The sequence below is a fragment of the Lepidochelys kempii genome, chromosome 8 (genome assembly GCF_965140265.1).
Source record: "Lepidochelys kempii isolate rLepKem1 chromosome 8, rLepKem1.hap2, whole genome shotgun sequence".
NCBI classification, from domain to species: Eukaryota; Metazoa; Chordata; order Testudines; family Cheloniidae; genus Lepidochelys; species Lepidochelys kempii.
The window spans coordinates 34,782,770-34,806,011 of NC_133263.1; the positions used below are offsets into that span (position 1 = coordinate 34,782,770).

The window sequence follows — 23,242 nt, forward strand, 5'->3', positions numbered from 1 at the left end:
AGTCATAACTCAATGTCCCAGTCTTTTCTGGCTCTAGAAGTCAATTCATGGCAGTGGGAACAATTTTGTGGGAATGTCCCTCTCCTAAACAATAATACACTACAGGTGACCATCCGTTACATGGAAAGCATTCCAGCAAGAGGCACACGACTTAAAGATGGGAAATCCAGCATAAGGGTGAGGGAAAAAGCTTCCCAACCTGGAAGCAGGAAAATGAAAACCTAAACTATGAAGTAACAGTAAAATTAAAACTAACAAACATTTTTTTGGATAGTACTTCTCCTTTCCTCCAAGTACACTAAAAACTGACAGGTAAGGCACTATCTACTGAGGGAAAAGGAGAAGCGGGCTTTGCTGCAGATTTCGTCCCAGACCAAAGGTTGTAGAGATGGAAGTGGGGAGCGGTTGGACTACACAGTGCTATATATACACATGTCACTCACAGCTCAAAGGGGAGGTGCACATGTGTGGACCGACAGGCACTGCTGATGAAGATTTCCGATCCGAGGCACAAGGGGCTCTGCCGCACCTAGAGTGATGCACTTATAGGGACGTCACTGGAACAAGAACCTGTTCTTATTATCCTAGCTCTCTCTCTTAAATCTTAATATTTTTGTAAATGTATTTGATTTCACTATAAGCAGATTCCAGTGCTGTGTTGTTACAAAGGGCCTGATCTGGAGTTGTGCCAGTCAAGCTGTGTGTATGCTGTCTCTTTGGAGACAGCTTACCAGGCTATTTCTGTGAGCGTTCAGTAATAGGGGCTGGATATTACAGATGGGGATTGTCAAGGTTCCTTCCGCACTCTGAACTCTAGGATACAGATGTGGGGACCTGCATGAAAGACCCCCTAAGCTTATTCTTACCAGCTTAGGTTAAAAACTTCCCCAAGGTACAAACTTTGCCTTGTCCTTGAACTAATGCTGCCACCACCAAGCGTCTTACACAAAGACCAGGGAAAGAGCCCACTTGGAGATGTCTTCCCCCAAAATATCCCCCCCAAGCCCTAGACCCCCTTTCCTGGGGAAGGCTTGATAAGAATTCTCACCAATTTGTACACGTGAACACAGACCCAAACCCTTGGATCTTAAGAACAATGAAAAATCAATCACGTTTTTAAAAGAAGAATTTTAATTAAAGAAAAGGTAAAAGAATCACCTCTGTAAAATCAGGATGGTAAATACCTTACAGCGTAATCAGATTCAAAACACAGAGAATCCCTCTAGGCAAAACCTTAAATTACAAAGACACAAAAACAGGAATATACATTCCCTCCAGCACAGCTTATTTTACCAGCCATTAAACAAAAGGAAATTTAACGCATTTCTAGCTAGATTACTTACTAACAGTTGTAAGGCTGCATTCCTGATCTGTTCCTGGCAAAAGCATCACACAGACAGACGAACCCTTTGTTCCCCCCCCCCCCCTCCAGATTTGAAAGTATCTTGTCTCCTCATTGGTCATTTTGGTCAGGTGCCAGCGAGGTTATCTTAGCTTCTTAACCCTTTACAGGTTAAAGGGTTTTTCCTCTGGCCAGGAGGAATTTTATAGCACTGTATACAGAAAGGTGGTTACCCCTTCCCTTTATATTTATGACAGGGAGGCTAGCAGAGGGGCTCGGGGATTAGTGTGCATCTGTCACTACCCTGCACAGGAGAGGGTTAGGTCTCTGGAGACCAGAAATCAGTGCTTGTCTGTGTCCAGAGGCTGTTGGTTTCAGGAAGCTGAGCTACAACAGGCATCACGCAAGACTGCTTCACGCTAAGGGCAGGCAGTGGTGAGGTACCTCACAACTCTGAGTACCTCTGGGGAGTGTCACACATGGCTCATTCTCACAAAATGGGTTATTACTGATTTTTGCATTTAAATGGCATTCATAAAAGAATTCTTCTATCAGAAATATTGGCTAACAGATAAATAATTCTCTGAAAACGGAGATGTCTTGCCCAAAGGATGATAAGAATATTGCTAGAGCAACTGTAACACATTGACTGGACTGAAGGAATAACATTTCTAATCAACTGATAGGCTAAACATCTTGGTGATATATGGGGACTGTGATGGCAGTATAGAGTTTTGGGGGACCCAAAGAAGGGGCATCACAGTCTTCGCTCACTTCTCCTGCCTCAGTTTTCCTATCCGACTCAGGCACTGGACACATACAAGAGTGAAGCTTGGACCCAGAGGAATCCTCTCTGGTGCTCAAGGGAAAAAAGCTACATCCCATTTGCTGAGCCTTATATACTGTGACAGGGTCAGGCCAGAGATCCTATTAGGATCCAGGAAGTGACAGAAGGTAATATATTAGACCCAGATTAAGCAGGTCCCTTTTCCCTGAGTAAGATGGGCTGTTCCAGAACAATAAGGAAGTTGCTGGAACCAATTAAGGCAGGCTAATTAGGACACCTGGAGCCAATCAAGAAGCTACCAGAATCAATTACAACAGGCAGGCTAATCACGGCACCAGGTTTTAAAAAGGACCTCACTTCAGTTAGTGAGGTGCTTGCGAGGAGCTGGGAGCAAGAGGTGCACGAGAAGCTTAGAGTGAGTAGGAGTACTGCTGGAGGACTGAGAAGTACAAGCATTATCTGACATCAGGAGGAAGGTCCTGTGGTGAGAACAAAGAAGATGTTGGGAGGAGGCCATGGGGAAGTAGCCCCAGGAGTTGTAGCTGTCACGCAGCTGTTACAGAAGATACTACAGATAGCTGTAATCCACAGGTCCCTGGGCTGGAACCCGGAATAGAGGGCAGGCCCGGGTTCCCCCCAACTCCCTATTTGATATAAGAGGAGTTGATCTGGACTGTGGGTCGCACCAGAGGGGAAGGTCTCTGGCCTGTCCCCCGACCCATGAGGTGGGCCAGCAGAGGCTGCAGGGATTGTTCTCCTTTTCCCCATGCTGTCCAGTGATGAGGTTAGCCGAGTGAACAGCAGGTTTGTGCCACTAACAAAAGGAGCCAAACTGAGGACTGCCATGAAGCTCTGAGGTGAGCAAATCTGCCAGTAAGCACAGAACCCACCAAGGCAGAGGAGAAATGTAGTTTGTTTTACTTTAAATTGTGGCCTCTATGTGACTGAGTAGCCAACAGCTGACAACCTTGGTTGAAACTTTATGTTATGCTGGCAGGCACAGAAATGAATGAGCAAGTCTCTTTTCAAAAAGAGGGGGTTTTTTTTAGCCTTTTTAAGTGTACTGTATTTATTTTGTGTGAAGACATTTTTGAAACTGACTTCTGTCACAGGGCCTTATTCTGTTCCCATTATAGGGATTTTGCAGTTGGCTTCAATATGAGCAGGAATTGACCTTCCTGAGCTAAATGATCCAAACATAATAATTACAGCTGGTTAATAATTCACTGTCAATAAACCACCTAATGAAGTTGGCCCACTTTTTGTTTGCAAATCATTCAAGAACCAAATCCGATTGCTACCAATGCGCTTATTTGGAAGTGCTCAGCAAATAGGCTGAAATGTAGTCAGCTATGGGGAGTTCACAGATTCTTGTTTGCTTTTCTTTCCCATGGCATGTGATTGGTTACCTAGAGTCAGAGCATAATTTTTTCTACTTCCTGATTCTGAGTGAAGGCTGTTAACCAAACCAGCAATCAACCAAATTTACAAAAACAATGAACAACGTGACCACACAAGAAACAGTGGTAAGATGTATTCACAAAAATGTTCACATATTACTCTTCGTATTACTCATTCAGATCTAATAATGATGCCCAATCAAAAAAGCCAGGAAATCAACATCCCACCAGAGGTCTTATTGACGTTACCTACTTCATGTTCATCGAAGAGATCTGCCATTTCACTTCTAGCATCACTTGTATGACATGAGCCTCAGTAAGAAATTTAGATCTGGGGCCTGGGGGGTTCCAGGGGATGATTACATGGAGATTCAAACTTCCACACTTGTGGTTCAAATCCCACTGCGGTTGTTAGTGACCACAAGGCCACCTGATGGCTGTTCTGTCACTGAACCAGTAACCTGAGTCCACTTCCGAAATGCACTAGTGTCCACACTGTGATTACCACTAGTGGCACCTTTTCCAGCTATAGTTTATGATGTACCAATTATCAACAAAATATGTTACACTATATGTATAAAAACAACAAGGGGAGTCCGGTGGCACCTTAAAGACTAACTGATTTATTTGAGCATAAGCTTTCATGGTTAAAAACCCCACTTCTTCAGATGCAAGAAGTGGGGTTTTTAACCATAAAAGCTTATGCTCAAATAAATCAGTTAGTCTTTAAGGTGCCACCGGACTCCCCTTGTTGTTTTTGTGGATAGAGACTAACATGGCTACCCCCGATACTTGACTATATGTATAAATATATTAACTACAGCTGTGCAATAAACGGCTTTTTAGAACAAGAAGGCTTAGAATTACCTTTACAAAAGCTTTCAATTTATATAGAAATCCCAGCTTTAGCAACATAGCTGAGGAAATCCTGACATGCCATTGATTTCAATGGGATCAGGATTTTACCCAGAAAATTTATATTTGCCTCATAATCATAGGCAAAGCAGGAAATGGTCTGTTTGGTTCCCCCTACAATGGTGGTTTTCAACATTTTTCCATTTGCAGGTCCCTAAAAAATTTTGAATGGAGCAGCAGACCCCTTTGGAAATCTTAGGCATACTCTGCAGACCCCAAGGGGTCCATGGACCACAGGTTGAAAACCACTGCCCTACAAGATTGTTCCCCACAGTACATTTTCCAGCACTTGTAGCCATGTTATTTCTAATGCATACTTCATACAGTGTTACACCAGCCTTTCATGGGGTGCTTTAGAAACAGGAAATACCTTTTGTTCCATTGTGCTTTCTGTCTTTTCTTTTTCCTTCATTTTAGCCAAAGCCTCTTTGAGTTCCTGTGATGTAAATGAGTTTGAGTTGATATGCATCTCGTCCAGCCTTGCAGAAAAACAAAAAAAAGGGGGGGGGAACCACTTTATATGGGTAAACAATTTATCCTTAAAAAAAAACACAATCAACTTTTGTCTGGAGAAAAAGTTGAGTACTAAATTCCCATTTATCTGGCACAGGACATGCAGAAAAATCAATGCTCCAAAGTAAGGTCAGATCTAGTGCTCAGTTTAAGAGTGTGGCTTTAAGACACCACCCTGACAGTATAAAGCTGTGGTTTGAAAATCCTCATGGCAACACAAGATCTCAATTCCTAATGCTATAAAAACTGCTCAGTTTATCTCCCCAATATATCATCTGGGGATGTATAAAACAGGAAAGATTTCATAAACAAAAAAAAAAAAAGAACAGGTGTGCCCAGAATATTGACAAGGACCTTTTACTTGTATGTCTTGGGATGGGTCCATTCAGTTCCAAAGCTGACATGTTGATGATGATGACGATATCAAAACAAGGATTAGGCAGCACGTAGTCTCTACAATCTAAGAAACTAACTCTGCTGTTCTTTTTGTGTTATCCTAACCTGATCCTACATGAGCATTGTTGCACTGGCAAAAGGAAAACCCAGGGTTGGGACATCTCAATGAGCTTCTGTATGCCTTGGATCATAAATAGAGGTGGGAGGGGGCACAGAATGGTAGTACTCATGTATTTTGAGAAATAGAAGTCCCCATGGTTACAAAACTTGTCTTTGTAAAGAGAGCACAAGGAGGGAAATGGTTGAGAGTTGTATTTTTTAGGCAATTTTTAAAAAAATAGATGTAGTGAAGGCTGGTGACATCTTGAGCGTATGTCAGCAAATACTGACACTTAAATGAATGCTTAGAGCCAATGCACAACAGCAAGTAAAGACCTTGTTGTATCTGACTCAAACCTCTGTGAAAAAAGCCTCCCTAAGCTATCCTGCTGCATTAATTTCTAGAAAATAATTTGCACCCCATTGCTACAGAAAGTTTCAAAAGAACAAGTGACATTCCCAAGAAATCATACTGCAAGTTTAGTTTCAGAATCATGGCTTTACAAAGTAGGAAAGTCTCTCCAAAAGCACAGTAAAGGCAGTTTTAGCACCCAGGCTAAAAGGAAGTAGGGCAGCTAGGAGTAGTACAGAAGTACTGAGCACCCCAAATGCCAATTAAAGACTCTGGGACCTGTGGATATTCAGCACTTCTGAAAATCTGTCTCCTAATAAAAGAAATGAAATCAAAAGCCCATATACCTCTGTATAGCAGAACAGCAAGTACTTTATATTACTGTACCTTTTCCTTTTCTTCTGGTCTTTCATGTCACTTTTTTCATTTTTGTTATCTGGAAGCCTGGCTTCTCTTTCCCCTGTTTGAAGATTTAATCGCACGTGTAACCCTGCAGGAACAGCCTGACCTACAAACAAAAGGTTAGAGTATTTCAGGCCACATTTATTCTTCTCAAGATTTACCATGCTGGGTGTATTTCAGTCAGACACTTCTATTCCAACACCGTACAACAAAGATAGTGAGTCAAGCCAAGATCTGCAGTGTGACAAAGAACAGGGCATTTGCTGTAGCCTGAGCACTTCCCCGGCCCCCCAAAATTAAGACGCGGCAGGTTTAAAACAAACAAAAGGAAGTACTTCTTCACATAACACACAGTCAACCCATGAAACGCCTTGCCAGGGGATGTTGTGAAGGCCAAAAGCATAACTTGGTTCAAAAAAGAATTTGACAATTTCATGGAGGATAAGTCTGTCAATGACTATTAGCCAGGATGCTCAGGGATGCAATCCCATGCCTTGGGTGTCCCTAAGCCTCTGACTGCCAGAATCTAGGACTGGATAACAAGGATGGATCACATTGCCCTATTCTGTTCATTCCCTCTGAAGCCACTGTCGGAAGACAGGATACTGGGCGAGATGGACCATTGCTCTGACCCAGTATGGCCGCTCTTATGGCACCTTGACACAAGTGCCATTTAACCTCCAGGAAGTCCCAGGACACACAACTGTTAACATGGCTGACACTCCATTCATTCCCTGACCACCTCACAAACTTAGATGCAGACTGCTGACTCCTCAATGAAATAGTGACACTTGGTTATGCAGAGTTCCCAGTGAGCTAGGGACACTGGTCCTGTTACTGGCACAGTCATAATTTTATCATAGTGGGTCAGAGCCTTAGAAATCAGACCGCTCTGTACTTACTGATATTTAGATTGAGACATGTAACAGCCATAGGTGCCTAGACAAGCTCAGAGCATGCAGCAGAGGATCCTTTCAACTTCAATAGGTATATTCTGGATATTATGTTACTCTGCTGTTCTGTAGGGTACTGAGATGCCAGATTTAAGGAATATTTGATCAACATTAAATGCCAACAAAAAACAGGAAATTCATAGTCAATCATCCACATCCCCCTAAAAATGCTTTTGCTTTTGTCACAAGATTGAGGTTACAGCTAACTGAGAACATTTCAGCATGGACCTGTATTCTATGGATGAAGTGAAAATGGCAATATTTCCTGTGAGGTATGATTCCATTTTTTGTGTATTTCAACCTTTTAATACAAGACGTTTGCCTGATAGATGGGGGTGGGCATCTTACTGAATCTCGCTCTCTCTCTCACACACACACACACACACACACACTCCGCTTTTTCTCCTCCACAGTATGAAGATTTTGTATTTAGTCTTCCTTTGTCTGTTTTCCTTAATTTAAAAGTCATATAGAGTGAAAGGGTATGGTTGTCTTTTTGAATTTGAGACACATAACATTTTCTATTGAAGAGCACTGGAGGTATAGATAAATTCATTTTATTATAAATATGTTTTCTCATAATATGAAAGCCTTTAGTCTGGAGAACTAGTGTGTGGACTCCACCCACATAAGAACACAGAGGTACCTAACTGGTCAAAGCTACTGGTGCCTGAACCGCTCCTCCATCATCAACCTGGAGTGTGTCTCACATCCACAAACAAGAAACCTCCAAAGTTTATAGTAGTTTTTTATTTTTTTTAAATGTACAAAGGCAGGGGAAAGTCCAAACTAAAGGCTTTCCTGTTCTAATAAGGTATATTTATGATACAAATAAGTTGTCTTTTCCTACATCTCCCTTTAGTAGGAAATGCTGCATGTCTCAAAACAAAGACAAACATGTCCTTTCACTCTAGAGCAAGGAAAACAGACAAAACAGATTAACTATAAAATGTTCATGTGGCATCCTATACCTTGGAGGAGCATCTGGTAAACCCCACATTCTTCATCTGTGTATAATTGTAATATTGCATATAAAGCAGGCCGTGTGAGGTATAAGTGGAAAGGTTATGATCGGCTGAAAGTCATTTTTCTATTCAAATATATAAAGTTATGAAAAATGTGCTGTATGGCTGTCACTGAAACATACTGTAAGCTGGGGAATCAGACAGATATTAGCTCCCCAGAGGCAACAGCAAGGAAAGTAACCAATTCCTAAGCAGGGTATCAAACAACCCATCAATAGCCATTGTCCAGCAATGGAGCTATAATTCAATGAGTCACCTGCATGAGGCCACATCAGGGAATTGCTCAACCTTGCCTGGAGACCCAGCAATGCCCCCCAGACATGTCTGGACTTGTGTTCCCCAAGCACATGGGACTGAGGGTATAAAACAGAACACATGGGGCCCATGCTTGGCCTTTTGCCTGCACCCACCTATGCTGCAAGCAACAAGGATACTCTGAAGACTCCAACAGAGGGGACTGGCCCAGATTTCAAGGGTGAAACCTGTGTACTATGAACTGCAATATCCAGTGGGGTAAGAAAAATCTAATCTAGATGTTACCCAGTCTAATAGGGTTGAGAGCTTAGACTGTGTGCTTATAATTTATTTTATTTTGGTAACTAACCGACTTTTTGCTTATCACTTAATATCTATCTTTTGTAGTCAATAAATTTGTTTTACTTTTATCTTTACCAGTGAGTTTGTATGAAGCGTGTGGCAAAGCTGTTCAGGTTTGCAAAGGTTGGTGTATATCCACTTTCCAGTGATGAAGTGCTGAACCAAATAATAAATTTGCACTGCCCATCTTGGAATATCGCTGAGGTACAGTGCTGGGAGCTGGCGGGATTTCACTGGTGCCTTTCCCTGTGTGATTCATGAGTGGCTCTGGAAGCATTCATGCAATCTTGCTGGCTGTGGGGCTCCACGTTGTGCTGAGTCAAAACAGCACCTGGAGGGGTTTGCTGCTGGTCACTAGCAAGGCATTGTGAAAGACAGCCCAGGCCGGAAAGAGTTAAGGGGGCACAGCAGTCCCACAGTCCCAGGCTGCACCCTGGGGATCCAGTCACAGTTCACACACACACACACGAGAGAGGTGCGCTCTCAGATACCATATATCTTCCATCATGAGTCTTATGACTCAGATGGGGAAGAGGGACTTCTTTTCCATTTGCAAAAGAGAGAAGTTGCAAAGTGTACATTCTGTCTCTCATTTCCAGAAGATGAACTTTGAAGAAAGATGCAGTGATAGCAAGGACTCTGTGTTCCCCTGTGACAGCAATCTAGTCAGAGGGCAGCTAGAAGATGCTTTTAAAAGAAAGGATTTAGTAAAGTCTTGAGGAAAAAAAGACAAGCCACATCTCCACTCTGTCATTCAAGAGACATCAGACTGAGAATTCTTAAACAACATACTGATTGTAAAATGAAATTATAGAGAGGGATTTTCAGACAATATATTTGCCTCTTAGCCTTCATTAGGTATGGTCATAAGTATAAAGGGAAGGGTAACCACCTTTCTGTATACAGTGCTATAAAATCCCTCCTGGCCAGAGGCAACATCCTGTTACCTGTGAAGGGTTAAGAAGCTCAGCTAACCTGGCTGGCACCTGACCCAAATGACCAATAAGGGGTCAAGATACTTTCAAACCTTGGAGGAAGGAAGGCTTTTGTTTTGTGCTCTTTGTTTACATGTTGTTCTCTCTTGGGACTGAGAGAGGCCAGACAGAAATCCATCTTTTCCAACCCATCCTAATCCAAGTCTCCAATATTGCAACCAGTATAGGTAAGCCAGGCAAGGCGGATTAGTTTATCTTTTGTTTTATATGAATTTTCCCTGTGTTAAGAGGGAGGTTTATTCCTGTTTTCTGTAACTTTAAGGTTTTGCCCAGAGGGGGATCCTCTGTTTTGAATCTGAATACCCTGTAAAGTATTTTCCATCCTGATTTTACAGAGATGATTTTTACCTTTCTTTTTTAAATAAAATCCTTCTTTTAAGAACCTGACTGATTTTTCTATTGTTACAAGATCCAGGGGTTTGGATCTTTGATGATTATGTAAGCAATTGGTTAGCATACGATTCTCAAGCCTCCCCAGGAAAGGGGGTGTGTAGGGCTGGGGGGGGAATATTTTGGGGGAAGACGTCTCCAAGTGGTCTCTTTCCTTGTTCTTTGTTTAAAATGCTTGGTGGTGGCAGCATACTGTTCAAGCACAAGGCAAAGTTTGTATCTTGGGGAAGTTTTTAACCTAAGCTGGTAAGAATAAGCTTAGGGGGGTCTTTCATGTGGGTCCCCACATCTGTACCCTAGAGTTCAGAGTGGGGAAGAAACCCTGACAGGTATGAATACCATTTAGACTGAGATAAGCATAAGGAGAAAGCAAGGTTCTTCCAGTCTCAAAGTGAACAGGATTACCTCACCAGGTCAAAAGCACCTGGAGATAACGAGGTTACAATGCAGTATTTTCTCAAGTAATTCATGAATTGTCAAGTGTAGCCAGAAATAAATGTCCCCGTTAGAACAGTACAGCATACTCTAGCTTTCACATTCCACATGCTCCTGGCCACATTAGTTCACCATGTTGCCAGGGGACACGAACAAGGATGATGTGCTTTTCTTAAAAGAAACATAAAAAAAAGGAGGAAGAAGGGCAGCCTACAGTAGAACTGAATGACTTACGTGTTACTATTTCTCTTACTTTTATTTACTGGTTGCTGAAAATAGAAACTGAATGTGAATCCCAGGGTATGTGAGCTTGCAAATGCAGCACAACTCAATTAAGGATTTTGCCATCAGAAAAGTGACACAAATATTTCTACTTCTGGGTTTTCACACTTTCTTGAACTAAGTTTGACTAAGCACACCAGGAAAACCTCTGGTTGCATGTATGTAAAAGATAAATAGTACTCATTCCATCAAGAAGCTTTTCCTATCTTATGAGACAGCAGCAAAGTCTCATGGTTGCAGTAATACAACAAGAATCACTTTAGTAAACTGCCAAAGAGGAGTCTCAGTTTCAACAACAATCTTTATTCATTCACTCTAAAATGTCCCAGATCTTTGGCACAGGGCAAGGACTGTCTTTTTGCTTTGGGGCATATTTAGTGTTATTATTTTATAATGAGTTTAGAGCTGGTGAAAAGCATCAGATACCGCTTTAGCCAAAGAATAGAGACAGCACTGGGAGCAGCAAACCAAGCTCTACCTGACCCTGATATGGAGGGACTACTTCTAGCATGAAAAGGTACTTCAGCCACCATGCCTATTTAGCCCTCGGCCTCCCTGCTGAGACTGTCAACAAGGAGGTCACACAGTGGTGTTATTTGCTGTGTTGTGGTCATCTGTCCAATACAAACCAGATTAAGAACTCAATTCATTTTACGTAGGCCAACGAAGATCTGCCTGATGGTAATGTATTTCTGGGACCAGATTTGAACCAGTGACCGCAAGGCTCTCCATCCCACTACCAATCCCCTGAACCAACCAGTGCCCAGCCTCTTAGTTGTAAATAGATAAAATCCATTGTACAGAAATATTATCACACAATAAAGGACTCCTGATGCTATTTAAACGCTGAGGCATTGATGGGAAAGAAATGTCAAGGCAAAGCGAAGACACAGTTTCAAAGCAAGAGACACTGATCCAATGATAATGTTCTGTTAATACGATTTTATACCCATTGTATATTTAATCGCTTTATTTAATGGCTGCTGCTACAATGGAGACTGTAGCTTGCTGCACTATTCCTGACCCGGTGCATTTCAGCATTCAAGCTGGGCTTAGAGAACAACTCTCTTCTATGCTTCCACCAGTTGGAGACCAGCTTATATATGAAAAAATAACATGTCTGCTTTATGACAAACTGCTTTCTCAAACAAGAGCTAACCTGACTGGCTTCCAAAATCTTTTCAGACATGGATATGTTAAATTTATCTGAATGTAAAAGTATTGGCATACTAAAACTACAATATGTTGTGCTTCTAAAGTCTTTCTTGAGAATTAACATCATTTTGTTTAGTCACATTTTGCCTCTCTTGAAAGTCGCTTAAAGTGACATAAAGGAAGAATTTAATTTATAGCCCCATTCTTTTAATTTTGGTCAGCCAGATTTTTTCAGACATCCGTTTATTTCTTCTTATATATTAGAAAAAATAATAGCCCCAGAGTCAGCTTCAAGGCAGCAATTCCCTCTCAGGGGTTCCGCTGACATTTATAAACTGATCCTATTTCTCTCTTGTGTTTTATGTTATCAGCTAAACCTGTCAACTTAAATTATTGCCTGGTAACCAAATCATAGTTATCTATTATTCTGTTATGTGTACATTTCTGAAGCTTTGTACCTATATCAAGTTTTTCAGGGATTGAAAACAAAACTATAAATAAACAACTGGAAAACAGAATAGGTTACCATTACATTGACAGCCAAAGTAAAAGTCATAAGCATCATACACAGAGCTACTAAAGCAATGGGACCCTTGCACTGCATATGCCTCATGCAGAAGTTTAATTAACACTTGTAACATTTTTTCTTGACAGGAATCAAGTGACTCCCTTGTGATATTGAACCTCATAATGCTTTATAAAAATATGCTTATGAATGTAAATATGACATAAATGGAATATGTTTTATGCTATATATGCCATGTAACATATCTTTCCAAAGGTTACATTCTACTGAATGTATTCATCCTATTTGTATGCATGTATCATTTTTATATCTGAAGTTATGAGCGTTGGCTCTATGCTTGTATTTAAAGCGTTTGCTGTAGAAAGCACCTAAGGCAAATCTGGTCAACATAGTGTGAAGGGTTAATTCAAATAATTGGGAGTACATGGCTAACAATGGACTTTGATGGATGCCAATCCACATCTGAGCTTTCCTGGGAACATTCAAACTAGCATGTGGACAATCGCGTCGGTCTGTAAAGAACTGAGTCATGCATGGACATGTGACTTGCCCATGTGATTCCAAAACTCCATCTTGTAGCTATAATTCTACATGGGGGAGGAAGGGGTTTCCACCAGAAGAGGGAGGCTATATAAGTCCCTCCATTTTGTCTTCAGCTGGCACAAAAGATAGCCTCTCCACCCCAAAGAGATGCCTGAAAGAAACTGGAACAAAGGACAGTAACTAGAGGGGTGTGAGTGATTGCTGGACCCAGACTAGAAGGAAGTCTAGTCTGTAAAAGAGGCTTATTGGAACATCTCTGAGGATGAAATTTACCTGCATTTAGTTTCTTACTGTATTAGGCTTAGACTTGCATGTTTTATTTTATTTTGCTTGGTAATTCACTTTGATCTGTCTGTTATTACTTGGAACCACTTAAATCCTACTTTTTGTATTTAATAAAATCACTTATTACTTAACCCAGAGTAAGTATTAATATTGGGGGGGGGGGGAGAACAGCTGTGCATATCTCTATCAATCAGTGTTACAGAGGGCGAACAATTTATTTGGGGTTTGGACCCCATTGGGAGCTGGATATCTGAGTGCTGGAAACAAGCACTTCTTAAACTGTTTTCAGTTAAGCCTGCAGCTTGTGAGGGACGTGGTTCAGACTTGGGTCTGTGTTTGCAGCAGGCAAGCGTGTCTGGCTCAAACAAGGCAAGATACTGAAGTCCCAAGCTGACTGGGAAGACGGACTCAGGTAGTCTAGGTACATCAGGTGGCAGTCCCAAAGGGGTTTCTGTGATCCAACCCGTCACATCCCCGTTGAAGGAAAAGGCCCAGCTATGGACCATCGAATTATGGAAGTAAATGCATGGTTACGCAGGTGGTGTTGGAGAGAGGACTTTGGATTCTTAGACCATGGGATGTTGTTCCAGGAAGCAGGATTGCTAGGAAGAGATGGGATCCACCTAATGAAGAGAGAGAAGAGCATCTTCGCAGGCAGGCTTGCTAACCTAGTGAGGAGGGCTTTAAACTAGGTTCGCCGGGGGATGGAGACCTAAGTCCTGAAGTAAGTGGGATACTGGGAGGAAACACAAGGAGGAGGGTGCAACAGGAGAGGCCTCTTGATCCACGCTGAGAAAGCAGGGCAATCGGTTAGTTATCTTAGATGCCCGTACACGAACTCAAGAAGCATGAAGAAACAAGCAGGAAGAATTGGAAGTCCTGGCACAGTCAAGGAACTATGATGTGACTGGAATAACAGAGACTTGGTGGGGTAACTCACATGACTAGAGCACTGTCATGGATGGTATAAACTGTTCAGGAAGGACAGGTGGGGGAGAAAAGGTTGAGGAGTTGCACTGTACGTAAGAGAGCATTATGACTGCTCAGAGCTCCAGTATGAAACTGGAGAAAAGTCTGTTGAGAGTCTTTGGGTTAAATTTAGAGGCGAGAGCAACAACAGTTGTTGTGGTGGGCATCTGCTATAGGCCACCAGACCAGGAGGATGAGGTAGACAAGGCTTTCTTCAGAAAACAGAAGTTTCCAGATCACAGGTGTTGGATCATATTAAAGAAGTTCTGTATTAAAATCACAAATGAGTTTGATTCCCCAGAGTTTAAATTCCAGGGTATTACTAATTAAGAGGTCTCTTGGTTTTTGGTACTGTTTCTCTCCCTCTATGTGTGAAACTTGCAAGCTGCTAATTGTGTTAGTACATTCTAAGACAGAGTCTGTTCTCAAAGCAATTCACAGAGAGAGAGACTCAAAGCAATACTCTAACAACAGAAACAGCACCCAGACTCCCCTCCCTTTTGTTGTATTAAGAATTGTGATTAAAATAGAGATAGAGGATGTATGTGGATGGATGCTTGGTGTGGATGATAACTGAATGATCAGGGAGGTGCCAGCCTAAGAATGCAGTGTCCATCGGCTGAAGAAGGCGTCAAGTGGAAATAACCAGAGGACCCCCCCGGAGGGCAGACTGGAATCCACCCAACAGCCTCAAGAATGGGAGAACCAAAGAACAAGATAACATCTTGGAGCCGTCAGGAATGTGCTATCTGCTGATTGATTCAGCAACAGCATGATGAAGCAATTCCCATAGACTGCCATAGGAAGAAATTCCTATAAAAATAGACTCTGAAAAGTGAGAACTTTGGGGTCTGATTCTGCAAACCAACTTCCAGGAGCATCAGATGAGCATCTGACAAGGACCTGCTCCCTCCTCATGTCCAGGCCAGTGGCTTGGCATGAGCAACTCTAAGGCTGGTAACTATGATAACCTTGCAGAACCTGTGCGTGTGTGTATGTTTGTATGAATGAATGTGTGAATAAATATGAGATTGAATGGAATGTTATAACTATAACTAACTGCTTACTATGATTCTTTCTGTATTCACAGTAAATATGGTATTTTGCCTTTTTCCCTTTAATAAGATCCTGCTGATTTTTATTTTATTGGTATAACACAAGCACTGGTTCTCATGGGGGACTTCAATCACCCTGACATCTGCTGGGAGAGCAATACAGTAGTGCACAGACAAGCCAGGAAGTTTTTGGAGAGTCTTGGGGACAACCTCCTCGTGCAAGTGCTGGAGGAACCAACTACAGGCCGTGCTCCTCACAGAGAAGAATTGGTAGGGCAAGTAGAAGTGGGTGGCAACTTGGGCAGCAGTGACCATGAAATGGTTGCATTCAGGATCCTGACAAAAGGAAGAAAGGAGAGAAGGAGAATACAGATCCTGGACTTCAGAAAAGCAGACTTTGACTCCCTCAGGGAACTGATGGGCAGGATCCCCTGGGAGGCTAATCTGAAGGGGAAAGGAGTCCAGGAGAGCTGGCTGTATTTCAAAGAAGCCTTATTGAGGGCACAGGAACAAACCATACCGATGTGCAGAAAGAACAGCAAATACGGCAGGCGACCAGCTTGGCTTAATAGAGAAATCTTCAATGAGCTTAAACGCAAAAAGGAAGCTTACAAGAAGTGGAGCTTGGACAGATGACTAGGGAGGAGTATAAAAATATTGCTCAAGCATGCGGGGCTGTAATCAGGAAGGCCAAAGCACAATTGGAGTTGCAGCTAGCCAGGGATGTGAAGGGTAATAAGAAGGGTTTCTACAGGTATGTTAACAACAAGAAGGTGGTCGGGAAAGCGTGGGCCCCTTACTGAATGGGGGAGGCAACCTAGTGACAGATGATGTGGAAAAAGCTGAAGTACTCAATGCTTTTTTTTGCCTTGGTTTTCACAGCCAATGTCAGCTCCCAGACTGCTGCATTGGGCGGCACAGTATGCTATGGAGGTGAGCATCCCTCAGTGGTGAAAGAACAGGTTAAGGACTATTTAGAAAAGCTGGATGAGCACAAGTCCATGGGACTGGATGCACTGCATCCGAGAGTGCTGAGAGAGTTGGCTGATGTGATTGCAGAGCCATTGGCCATTATCTTTGAAAACTCATGGTGATCGGGGGAGGTCCCAGACTACTGGAAAAGGGCAAATATAGTGTCCATCTTTAAAAAACGGAAGGAGGAGAATCCAGGTAACTACAGACCCGTCAGCCTCACCTCAGTCCTTGGAAAAATCATGGAGCAGGTCCTCAAGGAATCCATTTTGAAGCACCTGGAGGAGACGAAGGTGTTCAGGAACAGTCAACATAGATTCACCAAGGGCAAGTCATGCCTAACCAACCTGATTACCTTCTATGATGAGATAACTGGCTCTGTGGATATGGGGAAAGGGGTGAACATGATAGACCTTGACTTTAGCAAAGCTTTTGATACGGTCTCCCACAGTATTCTTGCCAGCAAGTTAAAAAAGTATGGATTGGATGAATGGACTATAAGATGGAAAGAAAACTGGCTAGATTGTCGGGCTCAATGGGTAGTGATCAATGGTTCGATGTCTAGTTGGCAGCCAGTATCAAGAAGAGTGCCCCAGGGGTCAATCCTGGGGCCGGTTTTGTTCAACATCTTCATTAATGATCTGGACAATAGGATGGACTGCACCCTCAGAAAGTTCACGGATGACACTAAGCTAGGGGGAGAGGTAGATATGCTGGAGGGTAGGGATAGGGTCCAGAGTGACCAAGACAAATTGGAGGATTAGGCCAAAAAAAAAATCTGATGAGATTCAGCAAGGACAAGTGCAGAGTCCTGCACTTAGGACAGAAGAATCCCAGGCAGTGCTACAGACTGGGGACCGACTGGCTAAGCAGCCATTCTGCAGAAAAGGACCTGGGGATTACAGTGGACGAGAAGCTGGATATGAGTCAACAGCATGTCCTTCTTACTAAGCCCTGGTCTACACTAGGACTTTAGGTCGAATTTAGCAACGTTAAATCGATTTAAACCTGCACCCGTCCACACAGTGAAGCCCTTTATTTCGACTTAAAGGGCTCTTAAAATCAATTTCCTTACTCCACCCCTGACAAGTGGATTAGCGCTTAAATCGACGTTCCCAGCTCGAATTTGGGGTACTGTGGACACAATTCGATGGTATTGGCCTCCGGGAGCTATCCCAGAGTGCTCCATTCTGACCGCTCTGGACAGCACTCTCAACTCAGATGCACTGGCCAGGTAGACAGGAAAAGAACCGCAAACTTTTGAATCTCATTTCCTGTTTGGCCAGCGTGGCAAGCTGCAGGTGACCATGCAGAGCTCATCAGCACAGGTGACCATGATGGAGTCCCAGAATCGCAAAAGAGCTCCAGCATGGACCGAACGGGAGGTACGGGATCTGATCGCTGTTTGGGGAGAGGAATCCGTGCTATCAGAACTCCGTTCCAGTTTTCGAAATGCCAAAACCTTTGTGAAAATCTCCCAGGGCATGAAGGACAGAGGCCATAACAGGGACCCGAAGCAGTGCCGCGTGAAACTGAAGGAGCTGAGGCAAGCCTACCAGAAAACCAGAGAGGCGAACAGCCGCTCTGGGTCAGAGCCCCAAACATGCCGCTTCTATGATGAGCTGCATGCCATTTTAGGGGGTTCAGCCTACCCCAGCCGTGTTGTTTGACTCCTTCAATGGAGATGGAGGCAATACGGAAGCAGGTTTTGGGGACGAAGAAGATGAGGAGGAGGAGGAGGTTGTAGATAGCTCACAGCAAGCAAGCGGAGAAACCGGTTTTCCCGACAGCCAGGAACTGTTTCTCACCCTAGACCTGGAGCCAGTACCCCCCGAACCCACCCAAGGCTGCATCCTGGACCCAGCAGGCGGAGAAGGGACCTCTGGTGAGTGTACCTTTTTAAAATACTATACATGGTTTAAAAGCAAGCATGTGAAAGGATTACTTTGCCCTGGCATTTGCGGTTCTCCTAGATGTAGTCCTAAAGCCTTTGCAAAAGGTTTCTGGGGAGGGCAGCCTTATTGCGTCCTTCATGGTAGGACACTTTATCACTCCAGGCCAGTAACACATACTCGGGAATCACTGTAGAACAAAGCATTGCAGTGTATGTTTGCTGGCATTCAACCAAAATCCGTTCTTTCTCTCTCTGTGTTATCCTCAGGAGAGTGAGATATCATTCATGGTCACCTGGTTGAAATAGGGTGCTTTTCTTCAGGGACACTCAGTATAGCCCATTCCTGCTGGGCTGTTTGCCTGTGGCTGAACAGAAATGTTCCCCGCTGTTAGCCACAGGGAGGGGGGAAGGTTGAGGGGGTAGTCACGCGGTGGGAGGAGGCAAAATGCGACCTTGTAACGAAAGCACATGTGCTATGTATGTAATGTTAACAGCAAGGTTTACCCTGAAAGAGTGTAGCGACTGTTTTATAAAATGTCTCTTTTTAAATACCGCTGTCCCTTTTTTTTTCTCCACCAGCTGCATGTGTTTCAATGATCACAGGATCTTCTCCTTCCCAGAGGCTAGTGAAGCTTAGAAAGAAAAAAAAACGCACTCGCGATGAAATGTTCTCCGAGCTCATGCTGTCCTCCCACACTGACAGAGCACAGACGAATGCGTGGAGGCAAATAATGTCAGAGTGCAGGAAAGCACAAAATGACCGGGAGGAGAGGTGGAGGGCTGAAGAGAGTAAGTGGCAGGCTGAAGAGAGTAAGTGGCGGGCTGAAGAGAGGGCTGAAGCTCAAATGTGGCGGCAGTGTGATGAGAGGAGGCAGGATTCAATGCTGAGGCTGCTGCAGGACCAAACCAGAATGCTCCAGTGTATGGTTGAGCTGCAGCAAAGGCAGCTGGAGCACAGACTGCCACTGCTGCCCCTCTGTAACCAACCGCCCTCCTCCCCAAGTTCCATAGCCTCCACACCCAGACGCCCAAGAACGCGGTGGGGGGGCCTCCGGCCAACCAGCCACTCCACCACAGAGGATTGCCCAAAAAAAAGAAGGCTGTCATTCAATAAATTTTAAAGTTGTAAACTTTTAAAGTGCTGTGCTTAAAGTGCTGTGTGGCATTTTCCTTCCCTCCTCCACCACCCCTCCTGGGATACCTTGGTAGTCATCTCCCTATTTGTGTGATGAATGAATAACGAATGCATGACTGTGAAGCAGCAATGACTTCATTGCCTCTGCAAGCGGTGATTAAAGGGAGGAGGGGAGGGTGGTTAGCTTACAGGGAAGTAGAGTGAACCAAGGGGCGGGGGGTTTCATAAAGGAGAAACAAACAGAACTTTCACACTGTAGCCTGGCCAGTCATGAAACTGGTTTTCAAAGCTTCTCTGATGCGTACCGCGCCCTCCTGTGCTCTTCTAACCGCCCTGGTGTCTGGCTGCGCGTAACCAGCAGCTAGGCGATTTGCCTCAGCCTCCCACCCCGCCATAAACGTCTCCCCCTTACTCTCACAGATATTGTGGAGCACACAGCAAGCAGTAATAACAGTGGGAATATTGGTTTCGCTGAGGTCTAAGCGAGTCAGTAAACTGCGCCAGCGCGCCTTTAAACGTCCAAATGCACATTCTACCACCATTCTGCACTTGCTCAGCCTGTAGTTGAACAGCTCCTGACCACTGTCCAGGCTGCCTGTGTACGGCTTCATGAGCCATGGCATTAAGGGGTAGGCTGGGTCCCCAAGGATACATATAGGCATTTCAACATCCCCAACAGTTATTTTCTGGTCTGGGAAGAAAGTCCCTTCCTGCAGCTTTTGAAACAGACCAGAGTTCCTGAAGATGCGAGCATCATGCACCTTTCCCGGCCATCCCACGTTGATGTTGGTGAAACGTCCCTTGTGATCCACCAGAGCTTGCAGCACTATCGAAAAGTACCCCTTGCGGTTTATGTACTCGCCGGCTTGGTGCTCCGGTGCCAAGATAGGGATATGGGTTCCGTCTATAGCCCCACCACAGTTAGGGAATCCCATTGCAGCAAAGCCATCCACTATGACCTGCACATTTCCCAGGGTCACTACCCTTGATATCAGCAGATCTTTGATTGCGTGAGCTACTTGCATCACAGCAGCCCCCACAGTAGATTTGCCCACTCCAAATTGATTCCCAACTGACCGGTAGCTGTCTGGCGTTGCAAGCTTCCACAGGGCTATTGCCACTCGCTTCTCAACTGTGAGGGCTGCTCTCATCCTGGTATTCATGCGCTTCAGGGCAGGGGAAAGCAAGTCACAAAGTTCCATGAAAGTGCCCTTACGCATGCGAAAGTTTTGCAGCCACTGGGAATCGTCCCAGACCTGCAACACTATGCGGTCCCACCAGTCTGTGCTTGTTTCCCGAGCCCAGAATCGGCGTTCCACAGCATGAACCTGCCCCATTAGCACCATGATGCATGCATTGGCAGGGCCCATGCTTTCAGAGAAATCTGTGTCCATGTCCTGATCACTCACGGGACCGCGCTGACGTCGCCTCCTCGCCCGGTATCGCGTTGCCATGTTCTGGTGCTGCATATACTGCTGGATAATGCGTGTGGTGGTTGATGTGCTCCTAATTGCCAAAATGAGCTCAGCGGCCTCCATGCTTGCCTTGGTATGGCGTCCGCACAGAAAAAAGGCGCGGAACGATTGTCTGCCGTTGCTCTGACAGAGGGAGGGGCGACTGACGACACGGCTTACAGGGTTGGCTTCAGGGAGCTAAAATCAACAAAGGGTGTGCCTGTACATCAAGGAGTATTTCAGGCAGGACTGCACGGAGGGTTCCAATAAGAAATGGTGCACCAAAGTTATCGTTGTTATTGGAACAAGGAGGTTAGCCTGGCCTCTGATTGATACATGGCTAGATTAACCTCGCTGCGCCTTCTCTGTGACTGACTGCAGTGTGATCTAGACAGGGGAGGAGGAAAATGAGTACAACACAAATCTGGTCTATTTCTTGTTCTGACCCACTCCATCTATCCTTTACATCTTTGGCTGGCAGCAGACGGTGCAGAAGGACTGCATGCCATCCACATCTCATGGCTGCTTGGCAGAAGATGGTACAGTACGACTGCTAGCCATCTTCATCTCTTGCCTGCCTGGCATAAGATGGTACAATACGACTGCTAGCAATCCTCATCTCTTGCCTGCCTGGCAGAAGATGGTACAGTACGACTGCTAGCAGTCCGTATCGCCTGCCCGCTCACCATAAGACGGTTCAATAGGACTGACTGCAGGACTAAAGAGAATGACCTGGTCAAGTCACTCCAAATTTAGTCCCTGCGCCCATGTCTGCCCAGGCGCTCCCAGCCGACGTGGCCAGGAGCACCTCGGACACGACGAGGACGACTACCAGTCGTATTGCACCGTCTGCTGCCAGAAGGCAATGGGTTGCTGCTACTGTGCAGCAAAGCCGTACCGCGTCTGCCAGCACCCAGGAGACATAGGGTGACGGTTACCTGAGCGGGCTCCATGCTTGCCGTGGTATGGCGTCTGCACAGGTAACTCAGGAAAAAAGGCGCGAAATGATTGTCTGCCCTTGCTTTCACGGGGGGAGGGAGGGTGGGAACGGGGTCCTGACGATATGTACCCAGAACCACCCGCGACAATGTTTTAGCCCCATCAGGCATTGGGATATCAACCCAGAATTCCAATGGGCAGCGGAGACTGCGGGAACTGTGGGATAGCTACCCACAGTGCAACGCTCCGGAAGTCGACGCTTGCCTCGGTACTGTGGAAGCGCTCCGCCGAGTTAATGCACTTAATGCACTTACAGCATTTTCTGTGGGGACACACACACTCGAATATATAAAACCGATTTCAAAAAAACCGACTTCTATAAATTCGACCTAATTTCGTAGTGTAGACATACCCTAAGAAGGCTAACGGCATATTGGGCTGAATTAATAAGAGCATTGCCAGCAGGTCGATGGAAGTGATTATTCCCCTCTATTCAGCACTGGTGAGGCCACATCTGGAGTACTACGTCCAGTTTTGGGCCCCCCACTACAGAAAGGATGTGGACAAATTGGAGAGAGAGTCCAGCGGAGGGCAACAAAAACGATTAGGGGGCTGGGGCACCATGACTTCTGAGGAGAGACTGAGGGAACTGGGCTTATTTAGTCTACCGAAGAGAAGAGTGAGGGGGGATTTGACAGTAGCCTTCAATTACCTGAAGGGAGGTTCCAAAGAGGATGGAGCTAGGCTGTTCTCAGTGTTGGCAGATGCCAGAACAAGGAGCAATGGTCTCAAGTTGCAGTGTGGGGGGGGGGGGGGGGGTCCAGGTTGGATATAAGGAAAAACTATTTCACTAGGAGGGTGGTGAAACACTGGAATGGGTTACCTAGGGAGGTGGTGGAATCTCCATCTGTCATAAATATAAATGGAAGGTAAAGCTGGTAAAGATAAGCTTAGGAGGTTTTCATGCAGGTCCCCACATCTGTACCCTAGCGTTCAGAGTGGGAGAGGAACCTTGACATGGTGGCAGAGCGGTGGGATTAACCTGAAATCATTTTGAGATCCAGTTGAGATTTTTTGAACTAGAAATACAGATTTTAAAGAAGAAATTTTTTTTTCCTTTGGAAAGGAAGTCCAGAAAGCAGCTTGTTTTTCTCTGGTTTGTGGCCAAGCAGAGACAAAAGGGGATTATCTTTGTGAATTGCAGGTTTTCTTTGCCTGGAGGCAGGGTACTTAACTCCTGCAGGGAAATTCAGTCTTCCAACCTAAAGTTTTTTTTTCCCTAAAAGTAAATGGGGGTGGGGGGTGGGGGTGTTCTACCCATTTGCCTGGAGACAAAAGTGGCAGGGGTTTTTGTTTTTTTTTTAGGATTTTGATTTCTTTACAAGGAACACCGGTTTGAAAAGGAATTTGTTTTTCCTTTAGGCTTCTGGTA

The 23,242-nt window shown here is 44.5% G+C and overlaps 1 protein-coding gene across 2 annotated transcripts in view; it reads right to left on the reverse strand.

The window, feature by feature from the left end:
• SIL1 (SIL1 nucleotide exchange factor) overlaps positions 1-23,242 on the reverse strand; it is a 230,001-nt gene that overhangs the window by 82,871 nt on the left and 123,888 nt on the right. For both annotated transcript variants that reach the window (XM_073356007.1, XM_073356006.1), the window contains 2 exons: positions 6,192-6,312; positions 4,815-4,923 (listed from right to left, as the gene is read on the reverse strand). In XM_073356007.1, the coding sequence (XP_073212108.1) occupies positions 4,815-4,923; positions 6,192-6,312 (230 nt within the window). The remainder of the gene's footprint in view (positions 1-4,814; positions 4,924-6,191; positions 6,313-23,242) is intronic.